At 44.9% G+C, this 18,833-nt stretch overlaps 1 protein-coding gene across 9 annotated transcripts in view; it reads left to right on the top strand.

Annotated features, from left to right (window-relative positions):
* Positions 1-620: 620 nt before the first annotated feature.
* Positions 621-18,833, top strand: part of LOC117209307 (potassium voltage-gated channel protein Shal) — a 115,894-nt gene continuing 97,681 nt past the window's right edge. For 3 of the 9 annotated variants that reach the window (XM_033451153.1, XM_033451154.1, XM_033451161.1), the window contains exon 1: positions 632-4,992. In XM_033451153.1, coding sequence (XP_033307044.1) covers positions 3,878-4,992 — 1,115 coding nt within the window. In that variant the 5' untranslated portion in view covers positions 632-3,877. Of the gene's footprint in view, positions 4,993-18,833 lie in introns of all 9 variants that reach the window. The other 6 variants (XM_033451155.1, XM_033451156.1, XM_033451152.1 and 3 more) reach the window with 5 other exon arrangements.

The following is an 18,833-nucleotide window of genomic DNA, read 5'->3' on the forward strand; positions in this document are numbered from 1 at the left end:
AGATAGAATCTAACAGCGAAGAGAACGATTTCGATTAACTTCTAATTTAACATGTACGGTGTACGTATAGGAAGGACAGGTGGAGGAGGTCGCGCGTTCGAGGAATTGGTGTAAAGTTGGAACGCGCAGGGAGGCAAATTAAGATCGTGGAATTATTGGACGTCGGTCGCGCGAACAAGGCCGGAGCATGCGTAGCCCCATAAACCTACATTTAAATTCAATCGCAAGGGAGAAGCGGCGAAGCGAAAGGTTCGCGAGGCATATCCCTTGACGCGCGCATACGCGCAGCCAACGAACACACGGCGAGAGTCGAAGAAGAGAAACGGCGATGGAATCAAACAAACGAATAAACAGATATCCGAGAATTTGTCGAAAAGAGAAGGGTAACGAAAGCAGGTAAGGTAAGCCGTGGGAAGAAGAGAGGGGTGTGGATAAGTTGAAAGAGGAAGAACCTGGGGATTCGGGAAGATAGGCAAAGACGGGGAACGGCGAGCAGAGTGGCAAAGCAGAGTGGCGAAGTAGAGTGGTGGAGCAGAGGCGAGGGTGGCGTAAAGGATAGAGGGAGGGATGACGTCATAGTTGAGGGTTGCCCGGGCAACGGGGAAGCGGTTCGCCGCCGCGTCGGGACACCGTCGTGCGTCGCCACCGCCGCCGCGACGTAAAAATCAATTTGGACCTTGGCTAGGTGACCGTTCGCTCGGCGCTGCGTCGCGGCTGCTCCGGCGGCTCGAGGCTCGAGAGCAGCACGCTTCCCTTCCGGAGCTGCCGGTCACCTCGCCACCGAGTGAGCGAGCGAGCGAACGAGCGAACGATCGAGCAAGCGAGCGAGCTAGCTAGCTAACGACCAACCGACCGACCGACTGACTGACTAGCCGACCGACCGACCGACTAGCCGACCGACCGACCGCCTGACCGATACCGCACCGCGAGCAGTAGCTCAGTCGCGAGTCGTCAACCGAGCGGGTACGCCAGACGGTAGAGAACGCGTCTGCCAGCGAGCGTGTACGCTGACGCGCACACTTACACTTGTCGCACGCGGCCGACCGACCACACTCTCTCTCCGTTCTCCTATCTCGACGCTCTTCGATCATATCCGACGTCTGTGCGTTCACGCGGACAATGATCCATGAGGGGAAGATTCGCATCTCGCTACGCTGACGAGCATCGCCGCGGTCGCAGCCTGTTTCAACGTTTATCCTGCGGATCTTTTTCCAGCGGGTGCACGCTGCACGAAGCCGGGCGAGCGTAGTTTTGTGCGCGAGGATGATGAAACGACACGAGTGGACAATACGAACCACATCGAGGGAGTTTGAGCAGTTACGCTTCGAGGAACGTTTGTAAACAGAGAGAAGAGAAGCTCCGGCCGGGTTGTTCCGGTCGAACGAGGAGGGTCGCGGGAGCACCGGCTTCCTGATCTTCCTCCTAACGTAAACTGTTCTGTGCCGTTCCATAACCAGCGGTGTGTCGATCGAGGGCATATCGTCGAGAAGGGCGGAAAAAACGGACCAAAGATTTGGAGCAGGTAGCATTTTTCAAAGGGAAGAGACGAGTGGTTCTCGGGCGAGACGAGTGGTTCTCGGGCGAGACGAGACGCTCTCGAAAGTTTCCCGGTTTTTTTCGTGGTCGAACACTCGAGGGATGAACGAGTGGCGTGGAAAAGACAGATCGGTCGTGGAAGCGTCGAAATCGCGACGAAAATCATGGCTGATCGAGCGGTCAGAGTAGTAACGGTTTTACGTTAAATCAGGAGGCTGTGTGCTTTGTAGAGCTGTGGTGTCACGAGGAAGGAGCCCACGGTGTGACGCATGCGACGTGCCGTCTATCGCGAGAGCTGTGCGTCGTGGAAAACATCTGCGCGACCGGTGAAGCTTTTAACTCGTGTGCCTCCCCGCTCTGACGTATTACGTCGACGAACGGAACCAGCGTGGTCCTTGCGTGCTGTGTGATCCGCAACGGGCCTCGAGCGAGTAAAAAAAGCTTGCGCGTGCCGAGAACGATACAGGCTGAATCAGCACGGCCACGCACTGTTCGCTGACCGTTTCGCGGACTATGCTCGAGAATCGCTCGAGACCAGTTCCGTTCGCGAATCACTTCGGGGAAACCGCGAAAATATTCTAATCGTTGCTGGACGTTGAAAGCCTTCATTCGCGATCGAACGTTGGTCGTTGAAGAGTTTTCTTTCTACATTCGGTTCGGTGTTCGAATTCATTCCTTTTAAAACGTTCATATCGACGACACTACAACTTGAAGAATCGAACGCGTGTTATTTTTGCCAAAGATTGGTACAACCGGCAGAAGACGGAAAGAAGGTGACATCGTTGTGCAGTTTCGGTTTCTTTTGGATGAAAAGGATAAGCAACGATGATCCGGTTGATGAGAATTAATTGACAAAGAAAGATAGAGATAGATAGATAAAGAGAGAGAGGAAGAGAGAGGGAGAAAAAGAGAGAGAGAGAGAGTGTGTTTAGCCAACACGGGGAGTTTCTACTTGGAAGGTTTGCATCGATCACACTCGACGCAACAACGCGTCCGGTACGCGTTGGGTTCGAGAAGCTGTCGTGAATTCATTAAAATATCACGCTTCGTCGGTCGCCGCGTGGTTCAAACGAGAATGTTGCAGAGTACGTGGCTGGGCCTCGATAGGCAGTTTCACGCGTGAATGAAAGTAGAAAGAGTCGCTCTGTTTTGCACAGCACTCGCGACCTCGACAATGTAGCAGAATCGTTTCGATGATTCTCGAGAATACTCTGGAGCAAGAGTCGGATCGTAGCTGTTAATTCGATACTACACGTTGCACGCCAGGATAAGAGACGAGGAAGAACAGGTGGAAGATCTTGTGCTCGATACCGATCTCGACTTTGTCGGAGAGAGAAAGAGGGAAACACGCAGAGAAACGAGTACTAGGCGGAAACTCTCGGTATCGATGATGGTGGAAGGCAAGTTGCCAGGAGACGATTGGTTGTCGTGGTGCTTGCGTTTCTCTGGTACGAGCTGCTCTTGCTAATATCGCGAGTCAAGTGGCAAGTAAACAAAACGATAAAAGCGAAGGAATGCCGAGATACGATGACGGACTTGGTGGTCGTGCACGATCTTAGGATCGCGGTGCCGTTGTCGGCGTCGTCGTCGTCGTCGGCGTCGTCGTCGTCGACACGTATCTGGTGGGAACGCCGCCGGTGTTGCACGATCAGCTAATACAGATAGATAGATCGTTCGAATCGCGACAGGCCTCGAGCACGACCGGCTGCGCTAGGAGATTGTCGAGGACTTTTTAACTCGAACGATCCGTCGAACGAAAGCTTCGAGGAATTCCCTCTTCTGTTGGTTCAGCTCGAGGACGAGCTATCACTTTTCCTCCGGCAATTCCACCCAGTTGAGCTTTAGCCGGATTATTTCTTCAGACGGATCGAGAAGTAGAATTCGCGAGGAACACGCGAAGAACAGCGATCGAGGAAAACACACGAATGCGATCAAGGTACAAGAACAGCGATAATCGAGGAAAACACCAACGCGGAGATATACTTGAAGAACGTAAGCCGTCGAATTACGGATATTAAGGCGGCATTCGGACATAAAAATCTTTATTCGTCGCTCGACGTGCGAATTGCTGTCGAAAACGCGTAAGCGCGTCTCATGAACAGAGTCCTTCTATATATAGTCGAAGTCGAGATAATCGTTCGCGAACTAATTGTTATGGCGAACTATCGAACAGTCCGGAGGTGAACGAGACTGAAGAAAATTGAAAAAGAGTACGGCGAAGAAATTACATTAATAAAAATAATAACGATAGTAACAATAACAAATAAGGAGAAGAGATAAGAGGAGGGAAGAAAGGTGGACAAATTTAGCAAAGAGAAAGAAAACTATTCCACCTTCGAGCATGGCCTCGGTGGCAGCGTGGCTGCCATTCGCCCGTGCGGCGGCGATTGGTTGGGTGCCGATCGCGACACATCCACTGCCACCGCCGCCGATCCCCAAGGATCGTCGCAAGGCCGATGACGAAAAGCTGTTGATAAACGTGAGCGGCCGTCGCTTCGAGACTTGGAGGAACACCCTCGAGAAGTATCCGGACACTCTTCTCGGTTCGAACGAGCGCGAGTTCTTTTACGACGAGGAGAGCAAGGAGTACTTCTTCGACCGTGATCCAGACATCTTCCGTCACATACTCAACTATTATAGAACCGGTAAGCTTCACTATCCGAAGCACGAATGTCTGACGAGCTACGACGAAGAGTTGGCGTTCTTTGGTATCCTGCCGGACGTGATCGGCGATTGTTGCTACGAAGATTATCGCGATCGGAAACGGGAGAACGCGGAACGTTTGATGGATGACAAGCTGAGCGAGAATGGGGATCAGAATCTTCAGCAGTTACTCGACATCAGGCAAAAGATGTGGAGGGCATTTCAGAATCCACACATCTCGACGGCGGCTTTGGTATTTTACTATGTAACCGGTTTCTTCATCGCCGTGAGCGTGCTGGCGAACGTGGTCGAGACCGTGCCGTGCGGTAATCGTCCGGGACGCGCCGGTACGCTTTCATGCGGCGAACGTTACAAGATCGTCTTCTTCTGTCTGGACACCGCGTGCGTCATGATATTCACCGCGGAGTATCTGTTGAGGCTGTTCGCGGCCCCGAGTCGGTGCAAGTTCGCGCGATCCGTCATGTCCATCATCGACGTGGTCGCCATCCTCCCGTACTACATTGGTCTCGGCATCACCGACAACGACGACGTATCCGGTGCTTTCGTTACGTTGCGCGTCTTCCGTGTGTTCCGGATCTTCAAGTTCTCCAGGCACTCGCAAGGTCTAAGGATTCTCGGTTACACCTTGAAGTCTTGCGCCTCGGAGCTTGGCTTCCTCGTCTTCTCCTTGGCCATGGCCATCATCATATTCGCCACAGTGATGTTCTACGCGGAGAAGAACGTCGATGGAACGAACTTCACCTCGATTCCTGCCGCATTCTGGTACACCATCGTCACGATGACTACCTTAGGGTGAGTTGTGATTTGCATTTCGCTTTTCTTCGGTTTAATGATCTGGCTTCCGAGTCAGCCACAGAAATTTATTTGTATCCTGTGGCAATTTAACCTGAACTCACGCGACGAGCGAAAATGTTTTCTCTTAACGCTCGCCAAAGATTTTACAATGTTAAGATCTAGTTTAGATACACCGCTTCTTACTTCCTTGACTTTTTGTTCTCGAGTCTTTCTCGTGCTTCCATGAAAATTCCGAGAAAAACAATGCGTCATATAATTTTTTGAGATAAGAATGTCTCGAATAACGAAACGTTAAAAGTAACATATCTCGACCTAATATGGAACTCTAACGTTATCGGGAATGTACGGAGTACCGAGATAGCCAGGGTAACTCGTAGCTCCGACTGGATATGTGTCGAATGAAACAGAAGTAACGGGTGCATCTGTGAAAGTAATTGGCTCCGTGTAAACCGCCCGAAGCTGGAACAAGTACCAGTCTCCAGTGATATTTTTAAACAGAGGTCGTTGTCGACCTTTTTACCTCGAAGAGCTACGCTGCTTTTTCTAAATATCTACAGTAAAGTAGAAGCACCGACCCCGAAAGTCTCGCTGACAATTTCTTCCACGTCTCTCGCGTTTTAACCCTTTCCGTTTTCGTCGTAAACTTATCTGCCTTCCTTTCCCTCCTTGGCTGTGAATTAAAGTGACCGATCCTTTCTGTGCTTTCTCAAACAATGTGACCACGAAACCGGGAGAATCCCGACTCTCGTGTTTGTTTTTAATCTCCCAAAAACGCTACCTCCTTCGCGAAAGGGAGAAGTTCGTTCTCTATCGCAAACTAAATTCAATTCTTTTTTATTTTTTCTTCGATTTCTCAGAGGCGTGTTTCTCCTTTTTTAGTCAGAATATTGCAGAGGGAGGAACAACGTGGTTTTTATAAAAGTTTGAACGTTGCGAATACAGCAGAATTGATAAAGGGCGTTTAAAAAATTCAACCATCTCTTTTTTCGGTTTTATTACCTATCGATGAATAATGTCTTGTTTTCCGTATAGCAGCTGAACCATCTTTCGCGTAATATAAGAAAAACTGGATATTTACGGGAAGCGACGGAACGATGAAAAAATTAGGGAATTTTCTCTCTACACCCAACAGATTCATACAGCCATTCGGAAATATTAACGTTCCCAGGGGATCAAACTCTATACGAATTCTCGATACAAATTTCGTCGCATTTCGTCGTCCCTCGACGACCCCCTGTATCGGAAATAATAACGTTAGGGGAATGACGACAGTAGGTATAGTGGAAAAATTCAGTCTGTTCGCTTCCGGAAAGGGACAACGTCCTATCTCTATCTTCCTCTATTTCCGACCGTCAAACGAAATCTATGTCAATGGTATTTTCATTTCGTTTTCGCACGGACAGCTGACAATCAGCGTAATCTTAGTCGCGCAGCGGGTGGTCTGGTTTAGGTGGTCTTGTCGTTCGTGCGAGAGCCAAATTCGTGTTCACGTCGTATGTTGAACGGAAAATGCTTCAGGCTGATCCCGTTGCTCGACTTTCATCCATCGTGATCCAATTTGAAATTTAGGAAGTGTAAAAAGGCTCCAATGAATCGGAGTGCTCTTTCGCAATTCTAACACCTCTCTGCCTCTCTCGAACAAGCGTTCGTTCGAGCCAACTATCCAGCCGTGGCTAGTCGTTTTAAAAAGTTACTGAGCCAAACTGCGTTTCCTCTGATCCACGATCACGCCGGCAGCATATATAGCCTCGTTGAGCTATGAAGTTTTTCAACGGCTACGAACAAGTTGATAGTTTCGATAACGAGATTCAGAATAGCCCGGATGAATAGATTTATCATTCGCGTGCAATCGTTTTGCGGCGAGATCGAAAGAAACAACAATGGACGGTTGATTAATCAATTTTTCCGATGGACGCAGATCGAGGAATGTATGTGGTTCATTAAAGGATAATCACGATTCATTATTGCACAGGTTAGGACGCGGCCATTCAGATACAAGCGTTCCATCGATGGAATTAATAATAGGCAGCGTTTTCACATTGTCCTCGTTAATTACATATTGCGATTTAGACTGCTCTCTGTCTTCTTCTTCGTCCGTCTCTTCGTTCTTGTCTCTCTTGAGTGCTCGTAGTTTCATTTACGCTTCAGCACGTTGCTTTTGATAATTTTAATCGCGCAAATCGTTAAATTGTCGCACGCGTTTAAATGCATAAAACACGACTGTTGAGAGAAATCGATTAGAACTCAGGTGTGATTCCGATTCTGATCGGATGGTTTTTTCCAATCTTCTCCTTCTTTCTTCCAGATCCGCGTCTGATATAAAACTTCGTTACATTCTACTGCGAATTAAAAAATATGTCTTGTCAATTAATTTCGTTTATATATACACTGGGTGACGAAATTTGATTTAAAGCAAAGTTGAACATCGAATACGTTAGACAGATGCAGGCTCTTATCGCGAGTTCCGTTCTCGAGCGTACAGGTATGCTGGTTCGCTTTCAAATTGGCCGCAAAAAAAAAAAAAAAAGAAAAGTTCGCCTTCGAAAGCTGCGTCGTCGTTTGTTACACTCCGTTTATCCTTTCGACGTATTTTTCGATAAAACGTGAAAAGGGCGAACGAATACTCTGCTGACTGAAATTACTGGGGCATCGCGAGAGAAAAATACAATGCCTCTGTTGCTACTGTAAATATTTTTCGGTTTAAATAAACTAAATGACTATGTCTTGGGAAACAAGAACGTTAGAGGAAAGGTGGAAACAATAAATGGAACGTAATACTACGGAAAAAGATTTTATGTATTATCATTGCGTATAAATTGGATTTCAGTTTGAATGTAAATTCGAGTTTGGATGTGAATTCGAGTTTGAATGTTTGAATTTCGATTATTTCAATTCGAATGTTTGAATAAAAATAAAAATTCGAGTGGAAATATAATCGTCGATTAGAAGAAACTGACTGCTGAATGTCGGTGCATACTTATTTGCTGTGAACTCACGATCGATCGTGAGCTAACGTCGCCAGTTTTTTCCTATGTCAGCGGCAATCGCCTCTCAGCTTGCGTGTCCAGGCTAGTCCAGGTCGGTTCCTTCAAACTTTAACGAGAAGGATCAACAGGTGCCTCGAGGATTTCTCTAGCAGTCTTCTAACGCGATACTTTTCAAATCTATTTGAACGCCAGACAAATGGTCGTTGTATCGAAATTCCTACCACGACTGGTTTACTGTATCGAACTTCCATTCCTATTAACTGGTAGGATATACCGCCGGTTCGACGATTGACGATGCTTTTAGTCTGACTGAGAACTTAGATAAATCTTCGATTATACGTTACAGTTTCCTGCGTTTCGATAAGTGCCAAAAAAGAGAAAGGTTGTCGTTTGATGATGAAAATATCAAGCCACGGTACCCATAAATTTCCATCTCCGATATTAATTTACGTTTCTCATGGAACGCAGTTTGGCTCTTTGCATCGTGCTATTCATTCAGCTTTGGCTTTTCAAGCTCGCTTTCGAACAGAATCTGGAATCGCTGTTCGAGTTCCATTACGGTGGTATGTTAATTAAGTTTTGTATGTTGCCATAGACAAAGTTCCATGCTTGCTCAGTATCCCTGTAGCTACCTCTTTTTTTTTCTTTTTGAAGAATATCTAAATTTTATAATATAAATAGCGTCGCACTTTTTTCATACTTTCAATGCAGTACGTTTCTTTCCTATCGTTTTTGTTCTTTTCGCTTTATAACGTAGCCGAGTCCTCTTTGCCATAAAACGAACAATACTTACTCTTGAAATCTCGTTTCGTACATTTTCTTTCGCGTGGCCCATTTTTTCGAAGAAGTCGGTGATATGACATGCGCGAACGTATCAGGAAGAAAGTAAAAAGAAACGAGCCATTGAAGCTGAAACATCTCTTTTCACCTTGGTTTGCCAATTTTCTTCTCACCTCGTCTCAGTCACTGTTCCCCTTTCCAAATCAACGAAATTCTCTCCTCCGTTATCTGCAGCCTCCAATTTTCGCACGGTCGAAAATAACGAAAAGCGAAAAAACATGCAAAAATTGCACAACTTCGGTCGGGCCAGTTACTTCTGTAACTGTACGCTGCGGTGGTGCAACGTCGCGCGTGCATTGCGTACAATTCATGCAGTTCACGTCACAGAAAAGGGAAAGGTTATCTCGTTCCCGTGAAAAAATGTGCATCCTTTTTGAAGAGCGGAAAACGCGGTAGAAAGTACGAGTCATTGGAAACTAGCACAAAATGTTACTACAGAGAAGACGATACGAATGGTAAAACGGTGAAGGTGGAATTATTATTTTTAAAAGAAGATATTTGTTTGCTTGACGCGAGCCTACGAGTTCGTATTTCGTATCGAACCAGTGTATAAAAAGATGAGTTCTGGAAACAGATTTGTATACGATGCGCTCCATATTTGACGATGCGCGAAAGAATTTCGAATTTTCTGCATCGCGTGCGAAACTTTGGAGCAACGTTGCTGAAACGAATATATCTCATGGAATAAAATATTGCGCGGTTTTTGTTAAACGAAAAACACACTTATGCAATTTTTCGAACCTTGATCATATTTTTCAGATTTTTTTAAAACAATTCTGTATCGAATTTTGTACGTTGCTATTCGTTAGTAACGAACTGTAATAGTTCGTTCGATTTCGTAGCAGGCACAGCTGTTTTATTTCGATAAACACGAGTATGCTTCTCGTAGTTGGCATTTTTATCGGTTGCGAACGTGGATAAAGGAAGTTGTTTCGGAAAAAGTTCACACGACGAGGCATTAAGGGATTTGTGGGACAATCAACTCCGTCTCGTAAAAGGAAGAAAAACTACGGTTAGCTTCGACTTTCCCAGCTATTTTCCTCCTGGATATAGATATCCAAACGCGCAGTTTGTACTCGTTTCGAATCGCCAGCCGATTTTAGAACCTCGTGGCCGATTCAATCACGGATTCGTCTATCGGTCAATCTTCCACCGATAGCTTCGATCGTAACCGATTTAACTTTCTGGATGAGAACTCCTTAAATCGTAGCACTGTTCGTTTTACGTGCAACGAATATGTTTGTAGCGAAGTCGTGAACGTTGAGAATCGACGAGCTTTGCTCCGCTTCGATGTAACTTCCTTTTAAATAACGAATAAAAGGAAGAAAGCAAAAGAAAAAAAAAGAAGAGAAAGAGCACGTTCTATCGTTTCCTGTTGTCGATGCACGCCTGTTTCGTGTAATTTATCGAACTTCCGGATACCATGCTGGACGGAAATGGTTGGAAAACGTGTGCGGTTTTCGTCTCGAAATATAGCTATGATTTTTTAATCGAGCACGAACAAGTTCATCGCACATCGAAGCACGTATTCGTAGAAATCGGTTTCTGGTGCAAGTTTTCTCGCACGTAAAGCTTGATAAAGTTCAATTTTATTGATCTAGACCAGACGGCGTTTAATCCTACCTAGCGTGGTATACGATTTAACGTAAATCCGTGGTTTTATGAAACGTGATAAGGGATCGTTAACAAACTTTCAATATTTCATACACTTCAATGTCAGAAGCATAATCTCCATTGGCGCAAGAAAAATTATTTTGCTAAATAATATATGGCGGTGTAGTGGAACACGAGGATCGTCCCAAAATTACGCTGATACGAGATTTTCCCTGTTATTTCCTCTCAATAACCCGCCTCGGAAGATTTATCACGCTTTCATCGCGACGTGGAGAGACAGGCAGACATCAGCAATTCGAATTGAAACAGGGAGATAGGAGGACAGAAAGAGAGAGAGAGATAGAAAGAGAGAGAGAGGGTGGGGAGGAAGAGTAACGATTAGAGGAGCGAGATAGACGAGGAAAAACAAAATTTTTACAGCGTGAATTGTCTTCGGTACAAGTAACGCTAGTGTAGGAAATACGTGTGATAAAAGATAGCCAATTCCTCGTTAAATTTGCGATAAATAGCCGAATTGAACGAACCACTGGAAATACATGGAGTAACGTGGAGTGAAAAAGCGAGCGAATGGCTACGTTAACTCTTGTTTAATCAACGATCATTTGGACCATTATTCTCGGGCTAAGCAAATCCTCTGGAATATTTTTATCAGGACAAACAATCGGGATATCGAAATTTCTTGTTCGACGAGTTTGTGTACGTAAAACGCGGGCGGACTTGGTTTTTCGTCGAATCACCCTACTCGAATTTTATTCCTTATTTGTCATCGGGGTCGAGCTATAATCTCTTTATTTGAGAAGCTCGCGGAACGGATCGAGAAAAAAGGATGATGGAACGCGATGGAAGGAGACTGAGAGGCGAAGATACGGGAAAAGTCGTTCTGGCTGGAAAATCCCGGAGATTCAACCGCGGCTAAGTCGATACTGGTACGTGGAGCGGATTTTCACAGTGGATCTGCTGACTGCGAATCGAATATTCATCTCCACCCTCTCGTTGGCGAGACAGGGATCATAAGCGTATCGGATCGCAGGGTTAAAAAGATTCTCATCGATATGTACCACGTTGAAATGCGGTCATCGTCGAGTTCCCCCTCGATCAGAATCGAACTACAGAAATGATTTCTACTACTACTGTTCGAGAAAAATTCTGCGTTGCGTAACTATTTTCCAGGGGATACGTGAGTTCGATGCTCATGAATTTAAATAAAACGTTCGTTCGATGCTCGATCCTTCTTTTCGCGATTCTTCTTCACGGCGGGCCAGGGCAGCTCGACTAGCTCGATTAAAATTAAAAATAAAATATTATTAGCGCGTTTCGATGGCTTCGCGCCTCTTTGTGACGTCGATTAGTCGGCGTAACGGTGCATTCGGAACGACAACTATCCACTTTGATATCGGCGATTGAATTGGGGACCAGCGAAGAGGGTGCGAGAAGGCAAAGGCGACGAAAGTGAGCAGATAAGAGGACAGAGCGAGCGAAAGAGAAGAGTACGAATAACGAAAGCGGATGAACGATCGGCAAACACTTCTCGGTCGCCGAGTTCGATTGGCAACCGGCCAAAATAACCTCCGTGTACACGGAACACATTTCGCTCAGGTGTGGTCTCATAAAACCGAACCTTCAGTTTCTTTTTCAATCTTTGGACACGCATACTGTGTGTACCGTTAAATCGGATCAACGCATGGAAAATGATCGTATTTTCACGTCCCTATTTCCGTCAAGGATCTTATTCTTTTGTTATTCTTTTATTGTTTAGTAAAAATTTGAAGAGACAGAGAGGCGTAAAATTTTGCTGACATAATACAAGCTTGATACTGTGCGAAGGACTAGCGATAGAAATTGATGATTTTACTCGCGAGAGATATGGAAGTCGTTTGATACGAACGAAAGATTGGACGAATAGACGATGCGCCATATAAAAGTTTTATGTATACTTACGTCAAATTACTGCCGAGTAGGAGTGTCGTCTAATTAGTCGTAAAATTTTCATCGAGATTTATGTAAATCAGCGTTTGTACGATGAAAATAATAACGGAGAATCGTAAAAGATATGAAATTTAACTCGATATGGAGATTTTGATAATATTTTGGAGGGTGGTAGTGATTTCATATATGGAAAGTATATAGAAAAGGTTGAAGAGTTGCGAGTATTCAGCGGTGAAATAGCCAGGATTTTCACCTTCGACGAAATTGACTCGCGTTCGACTCTTGAAGAGGTTGAAAAGATTTTCCCTGGAATATTTCCTTATCACTCGATTACTATTGCCTCTGGCGTTTATCGTTAACTATTACAAGATGTCTTGGAAATTTTCTCCGAGACTACATTTTACACGAAGTGTGTTTTATCGATGTAATAGTTGAAGCTCGTGGAGTAAATTTTCTCATATTGCAAAGCGATGGTTTTTTAACGTACGAGTTGCCTAGCTGAAATTACTGGAAGTTTTTCACAAGCCTGACAATAGTTACAGTCTCTATCATAATTCTATCAAGGTAATTTTCTTTTGAGAAACTTTGTATAGAAAAAGCGTCGTTATCTACGACAGTATAGCCTAGGAAGATTTTATTTCTGCATTAGTAGGGAAATAGCGAAAAATTCTAGAGGAAAATGGGGTCGAACGATATCGACGGAGAAAAATTCTAGGGGGAAAAACGGCCGTGCACGGTACACGAGCCACGTTTAGATTAAACAGGAGGGGAAAAACCTGAGCAGTGTTCAATTAACTATAGTAAGCTGAACCTTAATGATCCTTCGAATATAGGGGTAGCTTGTCTGTCAGGACGTTTTCCTCACATAAGATCGCTACATGTTGCGTGCCGTGTAATATAAACTCCGAATCAATCTTCTTCGTTGGATTCAGGAGAAAAACGTGAAAGTGGATGGGACAAAAAAACTACGTGTATAGCATGTTCGTGGAAGTTGTCGGATTGAGAGAAATCCTTGGAAAAGTGGGCACGGTATTAAGGGCTACAGTATCTCTTTCATTAAATACTCTTTTCCTTCTCATCGTGGAAATTGTTAAAACTTTGGTACTTTCGATTGTTCGATCAATCGCGAATATTAAGCGAGTCTTTTTTTATCAGATTTTTCAACTACCGGAAAAGAGTCGTAGAATTATATTTATCGAGTAGTAAAAATTTGTACGATATTATTTTATATTTCATGAACGAATGCTATTACCGCAATTTTAATGGAACGTTCTACCTATCGCAATTTCCGGGCCTCTGCTTTCATTTGTGGCAGAAAAAAGAAAAAAAAAAAAAATAAGAGAAATGGAAGGCCGAAATTGTCGTTGCAGTGGCTTCAGCTCGTCCGCGTTCTGCAAAGTTCCGATCCATTTAGTCTAGCCAATTTGCGAATTCGAAGTGGACCAACTGACGAATTCGTCGGCCTAACGCGTGTTTCATCTTTGCCCTTGCTGTCTCACCATTTTCCACGACAGACCCAGCATAGTAAAATTCTTTCCTGGCTGATGGTCTCGTTCGCGTTGAATACCCTACGCTCGTTAAGTCCGCTTATTCGCTGAATAACCTCTGGATCCCGTAACTTGATGGTAATTCGGTGGTTGTCCTCTCGCTGTTCGTTCTCAGTGACCATTAAAATTGCACACGGTCACTGATAACGCGGAAATTACCGAGTTATTTTCTGGTTTCGACCATCGACGAGGTTCTCTGTTCTCATTTGCAATCTTATGTCTTAAACGATTAGCCAGTTGCACGAAGATCCAAGCGCTGTAATAATAAATTGAAACGGTTGTCCTCGTAGCATGATAATGGGAATTGCACCGCGGAATTGCAACGAGGAATTGCAAGGACCGAGTAGTGCACCGAAGAGAAAGGATATTACGCGCGGTTTCGTAGCCCTGCTGACGCTCGGATAGGAATTTTGAACGATCCTTTTTAATCGACCAGGAAACGGCTCACGATATCGAGCCACGTACTCTTCCTTGCTAGCCGTTATGACGTCCTTTCTCGAGGGGGTGGGTAATTAGGTTTGTTGAGCCTCGACGTGACATGTTTTTGCAATACGTCTCGCCACAGAAGCCTGGTGCTCGTGATCGCTACTACGTCGACGTCAGCCGAGATTTCACGGCATTTTACGGCAATACCGGTCCACCGTGTAATTGCCAATAGGAAATTACAAGATCGTCGCAGATTAACCGAGAATCGCGAAGAATATTCGAAAATTCATAGATAATAGGTCGGTCGAGCTCGTAAATGGCTAACAATTCCCAATAGGATCCGTGGCGGAGGAACAGAGCAGATTCGATAGACATATGATACTCGTTGTTACTCGCAATTAATTCCCTATCCCTGTGTATATCAGATTAGGCAAGTAATAGCGGGTGAGCGCGTATCAGAGGTCGCGGTTAGGTGGATAAATTTCGCATTTTCGATCGGGAGGCAGCAATCGAGAGGCACCAACCGAAAATATAGTGGGCAGCTGGGATGAAAACGGAGATAGAAGCGTGCATGGTCTCGTAGGCTCGTTGGGACTACAGAATTGCATAACGAACGAGCGAACGAGAGCGAAACACTGCGAGAGATAACGTTCACAGAGGCTAATTCGTGCGACGGCCTCATTAACCACCACCCTCTTTCTCCGTCCTCTCCTTTTTTTTTTCTTTGAGAGAAAAGCCGCTTTTTTCCCAACGAAGTTGCGTTACTTGAAATTCTTCCTTCGAAAGGGTTTCGAGTTGCCTCTTTTCCTCTTTTTTACTTCGAAGGTAATTTACTGCGTTAAACAACATGACTCGCTTCTATATTTTCTACGTCACTATTGTATGCCTTCACGGGACTTCTTAACCATTGTAAATTTCCATCGTAATGAATGCGAGAAAAATTTGAATAATCCATGCTATCTTCTGGTATTCTTCTTTCGAAATCCGTCCGCCGAGAAGTAGCTTTGTTCGTTCTCGAATGTCGAACGTGTCACGGTCCTATTTGTATTATTTGTGAAAAAGAATGAAAAAGAAGGAGTTTCGTGAAGCGAAGTATACAGCGGCGCATCCTTTTCCGCTTCTCATCGAATCGACTCGGCGAACAATTTTTAATGGGCTACCGCGTCGAGACTCGCCTACGGGAAGGCTGCATCGAATAACGAGTCGCATATTATAGCCTAACGGTGTAGCGTATGTTTTAATTAGAATAATTGAAACGACGATGCATACTCCTAATATTACACCAAATATCTTTTCTCGTAATATTTTGAGCGTGGCTTGGGCCTTGCCATTTGTACGACGTTAATCTCGGTAATAGGCTTCAAATAGGTTAAACGTCAAACTCCAGCGATCCTAGAGATATTAAAGAAGTAGTTCGCTACGCGTTGTGCCTCTGTGAGCTTTAATGGACTCCACGATAAGGAGAAATGTAAAAAAAAAAAAAAAAAGAAAAGAAAGGAATAATTGTTCGGAGAGAAAGAGGTGGCTTACTATGAGGCATTAGTATGATAGTCTCGATCGGAATTAAAATAATTGAAGATCCTTGCAGATGGGAGTAACGATGCTTTCTGGTCGTTTGCGGTTAATGTTTCTGGCTTGTTCGATATTGCGGTTGTTCGAGTTTGCCTGTCGAGTTGAATCGTTACGCATCTACGATGATTTTAATAACATTCTCTCGAAGTATTTGAGTATTTTGAAGCTTTACATCTTCACAGTTAATAAAAGCCGCGAATATTTTTCGATAAATCGTACGCAGAATATACTTTGCATCGGTAGATAATTACTCTCCTTTTTGTTTGTAAAAAGTGTAAACGCATCGAAGCGATAGTCGATAACGATTCGATATTTGCGCAATTATTTTACGGTTTAGAGCGTATAATAATGTTTTATTATAATTATTCTGCCACGCGACGATGAAAACGATGACGACGACAACGGTGGCGCGAATTTATAATGGAACTTTCATTGGCCATCGATTTCCTGTCGTTCCACGCGGCGGGACTTCGTGGCCAGGCTTCCTTCTGGAAAGCGATAAAAATATACTCTGCCACCACGCGGGACACTCGACCATCGTTCACCATCGTTTCTCGGACGCGACAGACGCCTAGTATCTAGCATGGTTCGCCTCCACGTTGAATAACAACCTCGAGAATACGTGTCACTGTTGTTTCTTCGTTCCTGCTTACCTTTCGTTAACCCTTGCGATTATCGGTTCCGATCCAGTCCTCTTTAACAGATCAAAAGGTTCAAAAGTCGATCGTACGGATGTCGAATATCCAATGAAATTAATAGATCGCGGTTGTGTTCTTAATTCTTAATATCGTGAAACGATCTTGGGATTATTCAGGGCTTAATCAGTTCATTCAGGGCGCTTCGCTCGCAAATACGAGCCAGTGACTAATCAATGCAACAGGCTGCTATGGTCCCCAATAAAATGCTAATGGAGCTCCTGTCATCGGTGTATTACAACGGCGAGCACGGCGAGTCGATTGCTACGAATCCATCAACGATTCAAATCATGGAAATTTTACCTCGCAATCGCTGCGAACCGTCGCGTCACGTCGTTTCCATCGTCCCGCCTGTCCCGATATTAACGCCAGTACGTGGAAAATTCCCCGCGTTTCAGATAAAAAGATACGTGAAAATCAATTCGTGCAAACAATTGCAAAATACGGGCACCAGGCGTTTCATAGAAGTCGTTAAGCCTCGTTAAGCTTACACGAGTTACATGGATTTAAATGGCTCGAAATTTCTTTATCAATATGCATCTGCTGTTTCCTCGACCATTTAACGTAAATTATGATACACAATCAGTTTCTTGGATCGTTTAGTATCGACTTGAAGTCACTTTACCTCAATCGTAGCTCGTTGTAACTAAACTGAATGAGATTTTGCCAACTATTCGACCAATTATTGGAGGTCGATTATCCGATCGCCCGGGTCTTTCGTCGAAACAGGAGAATCCAGCCCTCCGAAATACACCTTGTTCGATCCTCGATAGGTTGTTCGTTACGGTGATGATGCATAAAAGGTCGGAGGGTAGTCTTGTTTATCGGGTGACCATCGTGCTTCTCGATTATCGCTTCGAGTCGAAAAGAGAAACCGAACGAGTAGAATATTCCAGAAATCCGATCGATGAGGAACAACGTCTCGTCTCGTTTCGTTTCGTTTCACGATTCGAACGACGCCCTCGGACTTAATCCGGATCCACGTTTGATCGTTAATTAAAACCCGCTCAAAGGATTTGGTTTCGTTTGAGTTTTCTCGAGGGAGCCAGCGACGAGAATATTTAACCGAGGATGAAGCTTTCTCTGGTTCTGGGCCGCGTTTCGAGCGCCCGGTCTGCATGGAAGTCGATGCGAATTCGTCGGATTTCCGGCGGCAGTCTAACGCAGGGAACGCGAAAGTTTCCCGTGGCAACCCGATCGGCCTGCAATTGCCGAATAATTGGGCCGGAACGACGGAAGAGATAGGTTAATTGGAAGATTCAACGGCGTGTCCGGTTTCAAGACGCGAGTCTCGTCGTCGGGTTGCTCTCGTTAAACATTTCTACGCGTTAACTCTCGCTGGCCGTGTTTACGACTCGTTTTTACGGCCATGCAAATTCACAGGAGTAAAACGCCGACCGTGGAACATTAATACCATGCAAATGCTCGGTCGCTCGCTGTTCCTGTATGTTTTCATTGGTGGCGGCGCTCTACCTTTCTGTTCTCTTTTTTACGCTATCGTTTTACCTTCGAGTAGATTTGGCGAGACGAATCCTTCGAAATACTAGCATCCTTCGTTATATCCAATTTTGTTCTTCAGCGTCCACGTGTACACCTATCTCGTCTCTTTCTCTTTGCGTTTTCCCCTGTTCGACGTGGCTTTTTCCATTCGTCGAAGCACCTTCTGTAAAATATCTGTCGTACTTTTTCGCTAGCGGCAGCGGTGGATGGGAAAACGCGTGATTTATGCGATTCAACCCCGACGAACAACCAGAACACGCCCTTCGGCTTACTTATTTAACCCACTAAGGTCACGCAAGGACAGACTGACTTTCGAAGGGAAGTTCGTTCGCGTGTCGAAGACGGTTTCCTCCGTTCGATGGAACGTTCTTTTCCCCCTTTTATGGCTCTACTAAATGACGAGGAAGGAAAGGCTGAAATTGTCTCGTCGAAGGTGCTAACGGAAGTATTAATCGTGGCTGTGGCGGCTGATTTTAATGGTAGCCCATGAACGTCGAACACTTCTTTCGGTTCACCCTGTTGCTCGAATTTCTTTCAATCAAGGAGATAAAACTACCCGACGTTGCTACCTTACGTGTAATAAAATCGTAGACACGTTTTTAACGATAGTTGCGTGATTCGACGTCTCGTGAATGATCGATTATAAAAATTTACATTGGGAAAACAGCGATGCTCTCTTTTCTCGCGTGAAATTGGGGCATGGAGGTAACGAAACGAGACTCGAGCTTTTT

The sequence above is a fragment of the Bombus bifarius genome, unplaced genomic scaffold, assembly GCF_011952205.1.
Source record: "Bombus bifarius isolate JDL3187 unplaced genomic scaffold, Bbif_JDL3187 scf7180000008169, whole genome shotgun sequence".
NCBI classification, from domain to species: Eukaryota; Metazoa; Arthropoda; class Insecta; order Hymenoptera; family Apidae; genus Bombus; species Bombus bifarius.